This window comes from Eretmochelys imbricata, chromosome 6 (assembly GCF_965152235.1).
Source record: "Eretmochelys imbricata isolate rEreImb1 chromosome 6, rEreImb1.hap1, whole genome shotgun sequence".
Classification (NCBI taxonomy): domain Eukaryota; kingdom Metazoa; phylum Chordata; order Testudines; family Cheloniidae; genus Eretmochelys; species Eretmochelys imbricata.
In genome coordinates this window covers 85,979,004-85,997,239 of record NC_135577.1, presented here as the reverse complement: position 1 = coordinate 85,997,239, position 18,236 = coordinate 85,979,004, and the positions used below count along the sequence as shown (strand labels likewise).

Genomic DNA, 18,236 nt, shown 5'->3' with positions numbered 1-18,236 from the left:
CTGCCAGCCAAAGATGTAAAAGATAGATGGAGTGGATCAAAACAAGAAATAGACCAGATTTGTTTTGTATTCATTTTCTCCCCCCTCCCTCCGTGAAATCAACGGCCGACAGTCATTTTGGTGAGGTCTGTCTGGGGCACCTTGAAAACTTTAATGGAGATTCAGTCCTGCCTGAAATACCAGAGGGAGGGATAGCTTAGTGGGTTGAGCATTGGCCTGGTAAACCCAGGGTTTTGAGCTCAATCCTTGAGGGGGCCATTCTGTGTGACAGTTGTTTTTGTTTCTCCTTGATGTAAAGCCACTCCCTTTGTTGATTTTAATTCATAGAATCATAGAATATCAGGGTTGGAAGGGACCCCTGAAGGTCATCTAGTCCAACCCCCTGCTCGAAGCAGGACCAATTCCCAGTTAAATCATCCCAGCCAGGGCTTTGTCAAGCCTGACCTTAAAAACTTCCAAGGAAGGAGATTCCACCACCTCCCTAGGCAACGCATTCCAGTGTTTCACCACCCTCTTAGTGAAAAAGTTTTTCCTAATATCCAATCTAAACCTCCCCCATTGCAACTTGAGACCATTACTCCTCGTTCTGTCATCTGCTACCATTGAGAACAGTCTAGAGCCATCCTCTTTGGAACCCCCTTTCAGGTAGTTGAAAGCAGCTATCAAATCCCTCCTCATTCTTCTCTTCTGCAGGCTAAACAATCCCAGCTCCCTCAGCCTCTCCTCATAAGTCATGTGTTCTAGACCCCTAATCATTTTTGTTGCCCTTCGCTGGACTCTCTCCAATTTATCCACATCCTTCTTGTAGTGTGGGGCCCAAAACTGGACACAGTACTCCAGATGAGGCCTCACCAATGTCGAATAGAGGGGGACGATCACGTCCCTCGATCTGCTCGCTATGCCCCTACTTATACATCCCAAAATGCCATTGGCCTTCTTGGCAACAAGGGCAGACTGCTGACTCATATCCAGCTTCTCGTCCACTGTCACCCCTAGGTCCTTTTCCGCAGAACTGCTGCCTAGCCATTCGGTCCCTAGTCTGCAGCGGTGCATTGGATTCTTCCGTCCTAAGTGCAGGACCCTGCACTTATCCTTATTGAACCTCATCAGATTTCTTTTGGCCCAATCCTCCAATTTGTCTAGGTCCTTCTGTATCCTATCCCTCCCCTCCAGCGTATCTACTACTCCTCCCAGTTTAGTATCGTCCGCAAATTTGCTGAGAGTGCAATCCACACCATCCTCCAGATCATTTATGAAGATATTGAACAAAACCGGCCCCAGGACCGACCCCTGGGGCACTCCACTTGACAACGGCTGCCAACTAGACATGGAGCCATTGATCACTACCCGTTGAGCCCGACAATCTAGCCAGCTTTCTACCCACCGTATAGTGCATTCATCCAGCCCATACTTCCTTAACTTGCTGACAAGAATACTGTGGGAGACCGTGTCAAAAGCTTTGCTAAAGTCAAGAAACAATACATCCACTGCTTTCCCTTCATCAACAGAACCAGTAATCTCATGATAAAAGGCGATTAGATTAGTCAGGCATGACCTTCCCTTGGTGAATCCATGCTGGCTGTTCCTGATCACTTTCCTCTCATGCAAGTACTTCAAGATTGATTCTTTGAGGACCTGCTACATGATTTTTCCAGGGACTGAGGTGAGGCTGACTGGCCTGTAGTTCTCAGGATCCTCCTTCTTCCCTTTTTTAAAGATTGGCACTACATTAGCCTTTTTCCAGTCATCCGGGACTTCCCCGGTTCGCCACGAGTTTTCAAAGATAATGGCCAATGGCTCTGCAATCACAGCCGCCAATTCCTTCAGCACTCTCGGATGCAACTCGTCCGGCCCCATGGACTTGTGCACGTCCAGCTTTTCTAAATAGTCCCTAACCATCTCTATCTCCACAGAGGGCTGGCCATCACTTCCCCATTTTGTGATGCCCAGCGCAGCAGTCTGGGAGCTGACCTTGTTAGTGAAAACAGAGGTAAAAAAAGCATTGAGTACATCAGCTTTTTCCACATCCTCTGTCACTAGGTTGCCTCCCTCATTCATTAAGGGGCCCACACTTTCCTTGGCTTTCTTCTTGTTGCCAACATACCTGAAGAAACCCTTCTTGTTACTCTTGACATCTCTCGCTAGCTGCAGCTCCAGGTGCGATTTGGCCCTCCTGATTTCATTCCTACATGCCCGAGCAATATTTTTATACTCTTCCCTGGTCATATGTCCAACCTTCCACTTCTTGTAAGCTTCTTTTTTATGTTTAAGATCCGCTAGGATTTCACCGTTAAGCCAAGCTGGTCGCCTGCCATATTTACTATTCTTTCGACTCATTGGGATGGTTTGTCCCTGTAACCTCAACAGGGATTCCTTGAAATACAGCCAGCTCTCCTGGACTCCTTTCCCCTTCAAGTTAGTCCCCCAGGGGATCCTGGCCATCCGTTCCCTGAGGGAGTCGAAGTCTGCTTTCCTGAAGTCCAGGGTCAGTATCCTGCTGTTTTACCTTTCTTCCCTGCGTCAGGATCCTGAACTCAACCAACTCATGGTCACTGCCTCCCAGATTCCCATCCACTTTTGCTTCCCCCACTAATTCTACCCGGTTTGTGAGCAGCAGGTCAAGAAAAGCGCCCCCCCTAGTTGGCTCCTCTAGCACTTGCGCCAGGAAATTGTCCCCTATGCTTTCCAAAAACTTCCTGGATTGTCTGTAAGCCATGTAATTCCCTGTAAGCCATGTCGTTAGTCACCTCTCCCTCCGTCAGAGCAATGGCAGACAATCGTTCCGCCCCTTTTTTCTGTGCAGACGCCATACCATGGCAAGCATGGAGCCCGCTCAGATCACTTGTGCAATTAGGAGCACATTAAACACCACGTGTGTTGTCCAGCAGTATATGCAGCACCAGAACTGGCAAAGCGAAACCAGGCGAGTAGGCGACGTCAGTGCGTTGACGAGAGTGATGAGGACATGGACACAGACTTCTCTCAAAGGACGGGCCCTGACAATGTGGGCATCATGGTGCTAATGGGGCAGGTTCATGCGGTGGAACGCCAATTCTGGGCCCGGGAAACAAGCACAGACTGGTGGGACCGCATAGTGTTGCAGGTCTGGGATGATTCCCAGTGGCTGCGAAACTTCCTCATGCGTAAGGGCACTTTCATGGAACTTTGTGACTTGCTTTCCCCTGCCCTGAAGTGCATGAATACCAAGATGAGAGCAGCCCTCACAGTTGAGAAGCGAGTGGCGATAGCCCTGTGGAAGCTTGCAACGCCAGACAGCTACCAGTCAGTTGGGAATCAATTTGGAGTGGGCAAATCTACTGTGGGGGCTGCTGTGATGCAAGTAGCCAACGCAATCAAAGATCTGCTGCTATCAAGGGTAGTGACCCTGGGAAATGTGCAGGTCATAGTGGATGGCTTTCCTGCAATGGGATTCCCTAACTGTGGTGGGGCCATAGACGGAACCCATATCCCTATCTTGGCACCGGAGCACCAAGCTGGCGAGTACATAAACCGCAAGGGGTACTTTTCAATAGTGCTGCAAGCCTTGGTGGATCACAAGGGATGTTTCACCAACATCAATTTGGGGTGGCTAGGAAAGGTACATGACGCTCGCATCTTCAGGAATTCTGGTCTGTTTCAAAAGCTGCAGGAAGGGACTTTCTTCCCAGACCAGAAAATAACGGTTGAGGATGTTGAAATGCCTATAGTTATCCTTAGGGACCCAGCCTACCCCTTAATGCCATGGCTCATGAAGCCATACACGGGCAAGCCTGGACGTAGTCCGGAGCTGTTCAACTACAGGCTGAGCAAGTGCAGAATGATGGTAGAATGTGCATTTGGACGTTTAAAGGCGCGCTGGCGCAGTTTACTGACTCGCTTAGACCTCAGCAAAACCAATATTCCCACTCTTATTACTGCTTGCTGTGCACTCCACAATCTCTGTGAGAGTAAGGGGGAGACGTTTATGGTGGGGTGGGAGGTTGAGGCAAATCGCCTGGCCGCTGGTTACGTGCAGCCAGACCCCAGGGCAATTAGAAGAGCACAGGAGGGCGCGGTGTGCATCAGAGAAGCTTTGAAAACCAGTTTCATGACTGGCCAGGCTATGGTGTGAAAGTTCTGTTTGTTCCTCCTTGATGAAACCTCCTTCCCCTTGGTTCACTCTACTTCCCTGTAAGCTAACCACCCTCCCCTCCTCCCTTCGATCATCGCTTGCACAGGCAGTGAAGTCATTGTTGCTTCACATTCATGCATTCTTTATTAATTCATCACACAAATAGGGGGATAACTGCCAAGGTAGCCCGGGAGGGGTGGTGGAGGAGAGATGCACCGGGAGGGGTGGTGGAGGAGGGAAGGACAAGGCCACACCGCACTTTAAAAGTTTAAAACTTTAAAACTTATTGAATGCCAGCCTTCTGTTGCTTGTGCAATCCTCTGGGGTGGAGTGGCTGGGTGGCCGGAGGTCCCCCCCCACTGCGTTCTTGGGCGTCTGGGTGAGGAGACTGTGGAACTTGGGGAGCAGGGTGGTTGGTTACACAGGGGCTGTAGCGGTGGTCTGTGCTCCAGCTGCCTTTTCTGCAGCTCAACCATATGCTGGAGCATATTAGTTTGATCCTCCAGCAGCCTCAGCATTGAATCCTGCCTCCTCTCATCATGCTGCCACCACCTTTCAGCTTCAGCTCTCTCTTCAGCCCGCCACCTCTCTTCCCGGTCATTTTGTGCTTTCTTGCACTCTGACATTGTCTGCCTCCACGCATTCCTCTGTGCTCTCAGTGTGGGAGGACAGCATGAGCTCAGAGAACATTTAATCGCGAGTGCGTTTTTTTCGCCTTTTAATCTTCACTGGCCTCTGGGAAGGAGAAGATCCTGTGATCCTTGAAACACATGCAGCTGGTGGAGAAAACAAAAGGGGGACAGTGGTTTTTAAAAAGACACATTTTATAGAACAATGGGTACACTCTTTCATAGTAAACCTTGCTGTTAACATTACATCATAGCACGTGTGCTTTCGTTCCAAGGTTGCATTTTGCCTCCCCGCACCGCCTGGCTAGCCCCTCCCCCCCTCCATGGCTAACAGCAGGGAACGTTTCTGTTCAACCACAGGAAAACAGCCCAGCAGGAACGGGCACCTCTGAATGTCCCCTTAAGAAAAGCACCCTATTTCAACCAGGTGACCATGAATGATATCTCACTCTCCTGAGGATATCACAGAGAGATAAAGAACGGATGTTGTTTGAACGCCAGCAAACATACACTGCAATACGTTGTTCTACAATGATTCCCAAGTACGTGCTACTGGCCTGGAATGGTAAAGTGTCCTACCATGGTGGACGGAATAAGGCTGCCCTCCCCGGAAACCTTTTGCAAAGGCTTTGGGAGTACATCCAGGAGAGCCGTGAATGCCAGGGCAAATTAATCATTAAACATGCTTGCTTTTAAACCATGTATACTATTTTAAAAGGTACACTCTCCAGAGGTCCCTTCTATACCTGGCGGGTCTGGGAGGCAGCCTTGGGTGGGTTCGGGGGGTACTGGCTCCAGGTCCATGGTGAGAAAGAGTTCCTGGCTGTCGGGAAAATGGTTTCCCCGCTTGCTTGCTGTGAGCTATCTACAGCTGCCTCATCATCATCTTCCTCGTCCCCAAATCCTCCATCTCCATTGAAGGAGTCAAACAACACAGCTGGGGTAGCGGTGGCTGAACCCGCTAAAATAGCATGCAGCTCATCGTAGAAGCGGCATGTTTTGGGCTCTGACCCGGAGCGGCCGTTTGCCTCTCTGGTTTTCTGGTAGGCTTGCCTCAGCTCCTTAAGTTTCACGTGGCGCTGCTTCGGGTCTCTGTTATGGCCTTTGTCCTTCATGCCCTCGGAGATTTTGACAAATGTTTTGGTGTTTCAAAAACTGGAACATAGTTCTGATGGCACAGATTCCTCTCCCCATACAGTGATCAGATCCCGTACCTCCCGTTCAGTCCATGCTGGAACTCTTTTGCGATTCTGGGACTCCATCATGGTCACCTCTGCTGATGAGCTCTGCGCTCATCTGCAGCTTGCCATGCTGGCCAAACAGGAAATTGAAATTCAAAAGTTCGCGGGCCTTTTCCTGTCTATCTGGCCAGTGCATCTGAGTTGAGAGCGCTGTCCAGAGCGGTCACAATGGAGCACTCTGGGATAGCTCCCGGAGGCCAATAGTGTCTAATTGCGTCCACAGTACCCCAAATTCGACCCGGCAAGGCTGATTTCAGCGATAAGGCCCTTGTGGTGTAGAGTAAGGAAATCGATTTTAAGAGCCCTTTAAGTGTAAAAAAAAAGGGCTTTGTCTTGTGGACGGGTGCAGGGTTAAATCGATTTAACGCTGCTAAATTCGACCTCAACTCCTAGTGTAGACCAGGGCTTTCAGTGTCTAGGGGGCCTATTCTGAATATTGGTGCCCTTTTCCACAGGCTAGAGTAATCAAACCTCTTATCTCTCTCCTAAGGGTGCAGCTCCTGCATGCATAGGGCTTCAAACCAGCTCTGTATGCTACTCGCCTGTGTGCCACTCTGTTCCCTGCAGAAATAATTGCTGGGTTGCACGGCAAAGTTTCGTATAGTAGGGAGAGAAATAAGGCAGGTCTCCCAAGGAATCTTTGGCAGAGAAATGCAGAATACCTACAGGAAAGCTTCCTAGAGATTTCTATGAAGGATTCCCAGGACATCCCTCTGTACATTAACAAACTTTTCTGCTGTGACCCAACTGCGTAGATGGAGAGGCTCTGTTGTTAATTTCTCTTATCCATCCTCTACCATATAACAAAATACATGAGAGCTCAATCTCCTCTCACTGTACAGTATCAAAGCAAAATGAGCACTTACTGGAGCTCCCCTCTCCTGGCACACGGGATGCAGAGCTGGAGTGCTAGGACTGGCTAGACCTCTCTGGAGTGGTGAAGAGGTCCTGACTTGCTGCGCCACTGGACAACCTTGCCGTGTGCTGCACATTGTCCTCCGGCACCACTTCCTCATTGGGCTCGAGTCCGCTGGCTGCTGCCTCCAGTCTCCCCAAAGTATCCATGGGGCCTTGGTGGTGTAGCTGGAGTTGCCACCAAGGATGCATGCAGCTCCTTATAGAGTGATGGGTGGCCTCCCTTGCCTTTTGGTATGTCTGCATGACACTGATTTTAGCATGACACTGCTGTGAATCATAGAATATCAGGGTTGGAAGGGACCCCAGAAGGTCATCTAGTCCAACCCCCTGCTCGAAGCAGGACCAATTCCCAGTTAAATCATCCCAGCCAGGGCTTTGTCAAGCCTGACCTTAAAAACCTCTAAGGAAGGAGATTCTACCACCTCCCTAGGTAACGCATTCCAGTGTTTCACCACCCTCTTAGTGAAAAAGTTTTTCCTAATATCCAATCTAAACCTCCCCCACTGCAACTTGAGACCATTACTCCTCGTTCTGTCATCTGCTACCATTGAGAACAGTCTAGAGCCATCCTCTTTGGAACCCCCTTTCAGGTAGTTGAAAGCAGCTATCAAATCCCCCCTCATTCTTCTCTTCTGCAGGCTAAACAATCCCAGCTCCCTCAGCCTCTCCTCATAAGTCATGTGTTCTAGACCCCTAATCATTTTTGTTGCCCTTTGCTGGACTCTCTCCAATTTATCCACATCCTTCTTGTAGTGTGGGGCCCAAAACTGGACACAGTACTCCAGATGAGGCCTCACCAATGTCGAATAGGTGTGTCCCTTTCGTGCCCCTTCTCCTGCATGCCACTAGCAATCAGCCTGTAGGTTTCGAAATTTCTATGGCTGGTGTAAAACGGCGACTGCACAGCCGCCTCTCTCCCCATGTACTCAGCAGATCCAACAGCTCTAGTGTGCTCCATGTGGGAGAGCATCTGCTGGGTAAAGCCAGCATCGTCAGCTGGGAAGATGCTGTAAGACTTTTATGCACACTGGGCAAACAGGAAGAGGAATTTCAAAAATTCCTGGGTCTTTAAACAGGGGAGGGGCGCATACCTGTGTACCTTCAGGGCAGCAGAGTTCAAATTGCTGGCCAGAGCGGTCATGATGGACTTTGTGGGACACCTGGAGGCCAATTAAGGTGACATAACCAACTGACGTATGTCCACTGATCCTGCATCTCTCTAACTGTGTCGCAAAAAGCTCTATGCTGCTCATCGAGGTGATTTTATTATGTTGGCATAGCAGAAGACTTACATCGGCGGGAGGAGCATTTCAGTGTGTACACCTCAACTGTTTTGTCGACAAAAGCTGACTTTTGTCAATAAAACTGTGTAGTTTAGACAGGGCATTACTGTGCTCTTATTTGAAGGGCTTTAGCTTTGACTAAGAAGGTGAGGAATTCAAAAGTACTCTGACTCATTTCACAGATTCCACCAGCACCACCCAGGCCTGACTTTGACGCTTCAAGGGAAAAACTACAGAAACTTGGAGAAGGAGAAGGATCGATGACTAAGGAAGAGTTCACCAAGATGAAACAAGAACTGGAAGCGTATGTATATTTTATTCAGTGCTCTGTGTGTGTGTGTTTGTATGTTTCAATTGCCTTTTAGTGCTCTCTGCTATTCCATACTTCTAATCATTTCACAACAGTGATCCCTTCTGGAAGATGCAGGTTTGAGCATCCGCAGTTACCACATAACCAGTGTTATCTCAATTATCATGATCAGAGCCATCAGGAAAATTGTATAAATTATTGCCCAGAATTGTGCGAATTTTATAAAGGGGTCATATAAATACACACTGAAAATGGAAAACGAAGTGAGCTTTTTTTGTTTTTACAAAGAATCCTTCAAGAACAAACTGTAAAGGCGAGGTATTAGGTCTTAACTAACCTTTTTCTCTACAGATCACTTATGAAGGCAGCTTCAATCAGACTTTGATAACCTGCTCTTCTGTTTTTACTATGTACTTGTATAAATCTTTTGTTTCACCATGAATATGGACTGAGCTGCTTTCTTTGCATGTGCCCTAGTAATACCTAAAAATGCAAATTTTACTTTCTATCTTTAGTTACTGTTAGTGAGAGATATAGGCAAGGCAGAAGAGCTCTCAAATCTGTGTGAAGTAATAGGAGCTTGTACAATCACAGTAGTTAGTTGTTAATGGGCAATTATCAAACTTCTGTTCTATAGAACTGGAAATTTGGTAACTGCCTGACATGTTTTTTTATTGGGAATACATAATTTTACAGTAGGACAGTTTCTTGGAAATAGTGACTTCCCTGGTTATGCAGTTGATAGTGATTGGAGGATTTGTTGTAAGGTTTAGTACTCTGTGTTGAGTCATATAGGAAAGTCTTTTTCCTTGCTCCATCCCCTTTCTTTTATCTCATCCATGGACCTCTTTGCTCTTTCTCCTCCCTCCCTGATTTCAGTTTTCAGGTGTATATTTACACTGCTACTAGATTACTTCTCACCAAAGCACTGAACTGGCAAGAAAATAATTAGCACTTCTCAGCATCCAGCTGCTGTGAGCTAGTGTATTAAAAGTATTGTATTAGACTGGTGTGCAAGAGATGGTTTGACAGCAGAGGAAATATACACGTATACTTCATACACCAGAAAACTGGAAATTAGCAGAGCACAATAAATATTGAAGAATCTGTGATTTTCCAGCGGCCCTGATCATGATTCTTTTGTGGTCTGGTTAGGGGTTGGATAACACAGAAACCTTGGGGTTTCTTCTACTGCCACCTCCATCCTCTGCATCCTTCTTTTTTGTCTTCACTGAATGACTACTGCTCTCACAGAGATCAAACATCTCCCAACACTGATCCTGCTGGTTTGCTGGTATGTAAATCTTATGATCCCTCCTTGCACGTAGTGGAAGCAAGTGTGTCAATTATCTAAGCCATTTCATTGTTAACTTGAGGGGGAATAAAAGAAGCCCCTTTCCTCTTATTTCTGTACAATCAATGCAGTTTACTAAACATATCAGTTAATTGAATTTACAAAATAAAATAAACTATAGTAAACTAGTATTGACGGGAGTAGATGCTCCTCTTCCTAATTAATCTTTTGTTTGCACCATAAACTAAACTTCAATTATTGCCTTAAAATCTAGTTTGGTTGAACTGGACAACTGACTTATCATGATACTTACTTTTGATATACAGTAAAACCTCAGAGTTACAAACTGACTGGTCAACCATACACCTCAGTGCATATTTCTGGTTTCTAATCAGGTAACAGCAGAGACAAAACAAAGCGCAAATACAATACAGTACTGTGTTAAATATAAATTACTTAAAAAAATAAAAAAGGAAATTTTAAAAAAACGATCTGGCAAGATAAGGAAACCTGTTTCGGTGCTTGTTTCATTTAAATTAAGATGGTTAAAAGCAGCATTTTTCTTCTGCATAGTCAAGTTTCAAAGCTGTATTAAGTCAATGTTCAGTTGTAAACTTTTGAAAGAACAACCATAACGTTTTGTTCAGTATTACAAACATTTCAGAGTTACAGCCTCCATTCCCGAGGTGTTCGTAATTCTGAGGTTCTACTGTACTAAATCTTACAACCGTTCCAAAAGGGAAATTAAGCAAAAGATCCGTGTATAGAGCACCCAGTGTGTGTTAGGCACTTCAGACATGGAATAAGATTCCTGATCCAAAGAGCTTGCAAGCTAAATGGACAAAATACAGACAAATGAGTTGAGGGGAGCAAATAGGCAAGATGGAGATAGAGGAAGGAATATTCACAATAGGCTACGCGATTGCTTGTGTAGTATAGTTTTGCATCTTGTTAGTTCTTGATAGTTTATGGGAAGGATAAATGGGGTTATACTTCCAGTGGAACTAACACACAGATGGAATTTGTATCCTCATTTAAAGGGCCTGTAATATTTGTTGTATTTATCTCTATATGTCTGCTTATGTTATATGATAAAGGATTAAATTTTTCGCCATGTATTAACATTACCTTCTTAGTGCACACATTAAATACCACATAATATACTAACATCAAGTACATCAAAGGTTAGGGTAAAATATTTTAGCATTCCTTAGTTTTGTCTGTGTACGAGGATGTTTCTATTTTCTGCAGTCGGCTTAATAAAAAATTAATTATTTTGGGTGGAATTTTAATTCTTTATTGTGTAGTCACTGTACCTGTTTTTTGTTTCTAGTGAATATCTGGCAATATTCAAGAAGACAGTTGCAATGCATGAAGTGTTCTTGTGTCGTGTGGCAGCACATCCTATCTTGAGAAAAGATTTAAATTTCCATGTCTTCTTGGAATATAATCAGGATGTGAGTATTGAAAACTGATTCAGTAGCAAAAGTAATCAAGATGTACTTTCATGATATGATTGAAAATGGGTAGAACACTTGATCTCCTGAAGCAATTTACAGTGATTCCTTAACCAAACCTCTTTGGATTTAGAATTTAAGAAATTAAATTAGCTGGCCCTGTCAAAGTTCATTTTTCTGCCATCTGGGTAATTGACATTCAGGACTTAATTTATAGTTTTTGAACTGTAGCCCAGTCAGAAAAAATACTTACGGGAGACTAGCAACGCTTTTTAATCAGTCACCATTTGCTGTGGTAGATATTTACTCACCTATTCTTTAATTGATTTCAGGTGTTTTGAAAGAGAGAGCATGATGAAACAAACTATCATTATCACTGTTTTGTAAAACACAAGTGTGATTAGTTCTCATCAAGACAGCATTCCAAGAGTAACTCTTTGATTAAAAATTATGATGGGTAAAAGGTTCTGTTAAGTTTACAGATTCTTCTTCAGTATAACATGGTTGTTAAATATTTTGCCAAGATGACAAAAATCTCTGAGAAGCAGAATAGTTTTGTGATAGCTAAACTAGTTAAATATATGGAGAAGTAACCAATACAAGCTGTCTTCATACTGCGTTGGAGTTGGAATCCTAATACTGGGCTAGTGAAGTGGAGGTCGTTATGTATTGTAACTCGCCTAAAAACCTATTTCTGAGATGATGGTGTATATTGTCTAAATAGTGGTGCCTCAATTACTTTTTTAAGTAACTAAATGTAACTATCTCTCTTGCACTACCTTCAATGTTGAAAATTGAAAATAAAACTAAAACCAAACCTCAGGTAATAGATCTTTTTCTTAACTTGAAACATGACTTTTGGTTCTCTGATATATAGAAGGTCAACTCAGTACTTGCTGCAGAAGAAGCAAAGCTGGTCCAGGAATTCTGGCCCCACAGATCTGGAAAGTTAGGTGGACAGAAGAAAGGATGTGGGGAAATGGTGTGAGAGGGATGATTTCAGTGGAAGCAAGGAGGGGGATGGATTAGAAGTTCCTGAAGATGAAGTAATTTGCAATTGTAAGCAGCAAAGAAAGAGCAGAACCTAGTGACATTAGCTAACTTGTCAGTAGCTTCCTTTTACTGTGTATAAAAAAATGAGGACATTTGAGAATGAATGTAGCTGAAATGATACAGATACATTCAGTATTCTTCCCAAATACTATGGAGTTGCATGTTTTCCCAAAACTCACATTAGATGTTAAAGGAAGTCTGGTCAATAACCAGTAGAATGCAAAATGTTGTATTAGTAATACTTGGTGCATCGTCCACATTATTTATACAATGTACTGTTAGGCAAACAGACATCAACCTGGTACAAGACTTGCAGTTTCTAGTATAATTTCTAGCTCCTCTCAGTCCAGAAATGAATTCACTGCTTTTATTGTCTTCAGAGACTGTGCTAACTTGAGATGTGAACTTGTCTTTCAGTTGAGTGTTCGTGGGAAAAACAAGAAAGAGAAACTTGAAGACTTCTTTAAAAACATGGTTAAATCAGCAGATGGTGTCATTGTTTCAGGAGTAAAGGTGATTCATCTCTAGCATGTTAATAAAATGTTTAGTAATTTTTTTGAAACTGTATCTCTTTGAATTGAAATCAAATATGATTACAAAAGGAGACAAATACCAAATGCATGCCAAGTACATTTCAGGGCTTCACAAATTTATTATACACTTACCAGAGGTAGATACAAAAGAGGCGAAGGTGGAGGGACTTGGGGCTGCACCAGCAAAGCCCAGGTGTAGCAACTTGAGATGTCTAGCCCCTTGCAACACCAGCTACTGAGAAGGGTGCTGTCCTGGGACCCTTTCTGGAGGTTTCATCATTCATATTATTCTCTTCTGGATAGCAGGAATTGTAATCTTAGGGCTTGTCTTCACTATGGGGAGATTGATGCTGCTGCAATTGATGCAGCAGGTGTCGATTTAGTGGGTCTAGTGAAGACCCGCTAAATCGATGGCAGAGCGCTCTCTAGTCGACCCAGAGTACTCCAGCTCTCCGAGAAGAATAAGGTAAGTCAACTGGAGAGCATCTTCTGTTGATGCAGAGCAGTGAACACACTGGGATAAGTCGACCTAAGCTATGTTGACTCCAGCTATGTTATTCACGTAGCTGGAGTAACGTATCTTATGACGACTTACCCCAGCATTGAAGACCAGCCCTTAAAGTTGCATATCTACCTGCTGGAAAGAGGCTTTGGGTCTCCTTCCGCCTCTACCCCAGTCACCTTCCAGAACTATCTGGCTGCTTCCACAGGGAAGGCATTCCTGGTTTTATCCCTTCTCCAGCCCTTTTTTTTTTTTTTTTGGAGGAGGAAGGTGGAGGGGTAGAGTGGATAGGGGCCATTTCCCTCCCCCAATGAATAACTCTGATACCTGCTTTGGTTAAGAACATAAGAATGACCATTTGGGGTCAGACCAATGGTTCATCTAGCCCAACAGTGGCATCCTGTGTTCCAACGGGCTAAAGCCATATGGTTCCAAGGAAGTGAATGGGACAGGGCAATCATCAAATGATCCATCCCCTGTTGTCCATTCCCAGCATCTGGCAGTTAGAGGCTTCGGGACATCCGGAGCATGATGGTCCCTGACCGTCTTGGCTAATAGCCATTGATGGACCTATCCTTCATATGTTGCTCTTTATAGCTTTCCCAAATAGCATTGTGAAACAGATGATTCTGACTATTTTACCAGTGCCCAGTGAAATTAACAAGTCTGGACAATTTCACTGCATATTCAAAATTCTTAGGCATTGCAGCTGCCTGTAGACTCAGGAAGACAATATTGAATCTTTTATTCAGTTAATGATTGGAAAGTTATCTTTGGAATTGTATTGACTAGAAACGTGCTTGTATAATGAAACCTTAAATTCTGGAGAAACTGTTGACTTCATCCCCTCTGTGCTCCAGTGAAAGCTTCCCACTAGCAAGTGGATTTTTCAAGCCCTATGTAACTTTCCTAATTGTATTCTTGAGACATCAGATGCGGGTACTACAGCCATGAGTTAGTTCTGGTGCAAAAGAGAGTCTAAAGGGCAATATATATATAAAAAAACTCTTATTCAAGGAGAAAAGATAGTGTTAATGTAATGTTTCAGACTCTTGCCTAGTGTAAATCTGCGTCCACTGTAATGCTATTTAGACATCTTGGCTTCTCCCAATCATCATAATAATTGTTTTCAAAACAATATAGAGAGAACTCCCATATTCATTCATATTGTGTATCACATGAATGCTGTTGCATGATGTATTTCCTATGTATTAGTTAATAATGAAGGTGGTTAAGGCTTTTTGTTCACCTTTTTTTTCTCTTTTGAGTAGTGCTCATGAAAGGGGCTAGATTAGCAATACTGTAACCCAGTCTTCTGTCCACAGAGCAGATATTAAATAGGCAGTAACTGTTCATATTGTCTGCGTCTACCCACCTATATGCTTCAGCATGATCTGAATGGTCTGGATGACAGAGTACTTCAATGTCCTTGCACACTCAGTTCATAGCATCTCTGCAGAGACAACAGAAGTGTCTAATTGTGACAGTTGTGGTGTTAATCTTTTTAGGTAGATGCCTCTGTACTAGGTACTGGACAGAAACAGCGAATCATAGAAATTTAGGATTGGATGGAACTTCGATAGGTCATTTAGCCCAGTACTCTGTACTGAGGCAGGACTAGTGGCTCTCAACCTTTCCAGACTACCCTTTCAGGTGTCTGATTTGTCTTGCATACCCCAAATTTCACCTCACTTAAAAATTACTTGCTTACAAAATCAAACCTAAAAATATTGAAGTGTCACAGCACACTATTACTGAAAAATAGCTTACTTTCTCATTTTTACCATATAATTATAAAATAAATCCATTGGAATATAAATATTATACTTACATTTCAGTGTATAAAGCATATAGAACAGTATAAACAAGTCGTATGAAATTTTAGTTTGTACTGACTTTGCTAGTGCTTTTTATGTAGCCTGTTGTAAAACTAGGCAAATATCTGGATCAGTTCATGTATCCCCTGGAAGACCTCTGTGTACCCATAAGGGTACATGTTCCCCTGGCTGAGAACCACTGATCTGGACCATTCCTGATGGATGTTTTTCTAGCCTGTTCTTAAAAACCTCCAATCATAGAGATTCCACAACCTGCCTAGGCAACTTGTTTCAGTGCTTAACTACCCTTATGATTAGGAAGTTTTTTCTACTGTCTAATCTAAATCTCCCTAGCTGCAATTTAAGACCATTACTTCTTGTCCTGTCTTCAGTGGTTAAGGAGAACAATTTATCACCCTCCTCTTTATGAGAGCCTTTTCATACTTGAAGACTGTTATCATGTGTCCCCCCTCAGTCTTCTCTTCTCCAGACAAAACAAACTCAGTTTTTTTATCTTTCCTCATAGGTAATGTTTTCTAGATCTTTAATAATTTTTGTTGCTCTCTCTGGACTTTGTCTAATTTGCCCACGTCTTTCCCAGTGTGGTGTCCAGAACTGGATGCAATACTGCAGTTGAGACCAGATATCTAACTATTTCGCTAACCAGCTGATGGATGGTAATGAACCTTCTCCTTCGTTGCTGGTTTGAGTCTTAATAGAACTGGTGACATAGAGGTGGAAGGTACTTATTACAACCACCCTAGTAAATTACAAATGCATTATGAAACACCATCTCTTTAAAAATCAGTTTTTCTTTCACCTACCTGCTAACCAGGATTCTAGATGTGCAACACCTATTATCATAAAGGCTAAAACATTGCAGGCAAACATCAAATCTTGTGGGACTTGGCAGGTCAGTGAAGTAGAAACTGACTTTCATATAGGGTGTTTTACAAAATATGTACAGAGTTCACTTACACGTATTATAAAGTATTTAATTGTACACAGTCATGATTGTATACTAAATTTCATGTGTATTATTATAGATAGTTGAATCTGTTTTCTAAATACCGTTTTGTCTTTTAGGATGTAGATGACTTTTTTGAACATGAAAGAACATTCCTTGTAGAATACCATAACCGAGTCAAAGATGCATCTGGCAAATCTGATAAAATGACAAGATCACACAAAAGTGAGTTTCTGTTCTTTGAGCGGGGGAAGCCTCATTAGTTATAGCACACACTAGAAAATTTTCAAAGTCATAGAATCATAGAATATCAGGGTTGGAAGGGACCTCAGGAGGTCATCCGGTCCAACCCCCTGCTCAAAGCAGGACCAATCCCCAATTAAAAATATCTAAGGAAGGAGATTCCACCACCTCCCTAGGTGTGTTTCACCACCCTCCTAGTGAAAAAGTTTTCCTAATATCCAACCTAAACCTCCCCCACTGCAACTTGAGACCATTACTCCTTGTTCTGTCATCAGCTACCACTGAGACCAGCCTAGATCCATCCTCTTTGGAACCCCCTTTCAGGTAGTTGAAAGCAGCTATCAAATCCCCCCTCATTCTTCTCTTCTGTAGACTAAACAATCCCAGTTCCCTCAGCCTCTGTTCCCTCATAAGTCATGTGTTCCAGTCCCCTAAACATTTTTGTTGCCCTCCGCTGGACGTTTTCCAATTTTTCCACATCCTTCTTGTAGTGTGGGGCCCAAAACTGGACACAGTACTCCAGATGAGGCCTCACCAGTGTCGAATAGAGGGGAACGATCACATCCCTCAATCTGCTGGCAATGCCCCTACTTATACATCCCAAAATGCCATTGACCTTCTTGGCAACAAGGGCACACTATTGACTCATATCCAGATTTTCGTCCACTGTAACCTCTAGGTCCTTTTCTGCTGAACTGCTGCCTAGCCATTCGGTCCCTAGTCTGTAGCGGTACATGGGATTCTTCTGTACTAAGTGCAGGACTCTGCACTTTGTGATTGGCAATGACCTGCCGTTGATAACTTGCCTCACATGCAAGGAAGAGTAAAATTCTCAGGGAGTATAAACGTCTTTATGCAAGCAGAAGTAAACATAAGAATGGCCTTACTGGGTCAGACCAAAGGTCCATCTAGGGCAGTATCCTATCTTCTGACAGTGGCCAATGCCATGTGTCCCAGAGGGAATAAACAGAACAGGTAATCATCAAGTGATCCATCCCCTGTCACCCATTCCCAGCTTCTGGCAAAAAGAGGCTAGGGACACCATCCTGGCCAATAGCCATTGATGGACCAAAGACTAATCAGATCTTGGAATAACATATCTCTCTGGGTGTAACTAATGCTCAGGGCTGGCTTTATGGGTGGGTGCCATGGTCAAGAGGCGAGGAGCAGAGCTGGCCTGGAGTGCAAGGTCATGGAAGGGAACTTGGAGCAATGGTTGGGGGAGGAAGTGGGGTCCGGGGAGGCAGTGGGGGCCAAGGGTGATGGGGAGGAGGGCGGGGGAAGCCGTGGGGGCCAGTGGCAATGATTGGGGGAGGCAGTGGGGGTCTGGGGCACCAAAATACAAGTTGGCTGAGAGTGCCATTTTCTTCATGGCTAATGCTGTACTAGACCAGTTGGAATTAGAATAAACTGCTTTTACACTGGAGACTATATGATTCTTCATACCATTTCTTTTGGGGATAACTGAAACATGTATTTAACCTTTAGTTAAGTTTTATGAATTTTAGAGGGCAGAGGTGGGTGTTACAGCTACATTCATGATTAAATTCTGTCACAAACCTTTTCTAGTGGGGAGAATTTTAGATCTGCCTGCAGTTACCTGGGTTCAACTCATGCCACACAAGAAATTACATTTCTTTACTCAACCTCAAACTCAACTATTCCAATCCAACAAAAAGTGGCAGTCATAATATGTCAGGGGAGTGGAGAGGTTTGGGAAAGTTTGGCATGCCAAAATTTGGGAACTGTTGGCGACATTAAGTTCAAGAAGGAAATAAATTTTTCCTTCCGCAGTTGCCCATCTTCAGTCTTGGAAGGTGCCATTTGGTATTAATCAGCTTGGAAACTTCGAGTAAGCAGTGTCTTTTGGGGCCATGT

At 44.0% G+C, this 18,236-nt stretch overlaps 1 protein-coding gene across 1 annotated transcript in view; it reads left to right on the top strand.

The window, feature by feature from the left end:
- Positions 1–18,236, top strand: part of SNX6 (sorting nexin 6) — a 63,855-nt gene that overhangs the window by 19,961 nt on the left and 25,658 nt on the right. Inside the window, exons 6-9 of the mRNA XM_077819993.1 lie at positions 8,365–8,486; positions 11,120–11,243; positions 12,714–12,809; positions 16,235–16,340. Coding sequence (XP_077676119.1) covers positions 8,365–8,486; positions 11,120–11,243; positions 12,714–12,809; positions 16,235–16,340 — 448 coding nt within the window. The remainder of the gene's footprint in view (positions 1–8,364; positions 8,487–11,119; positions 11,244–12,713; positions 12,810–16,234; positions 16,341–18,236) is intronic.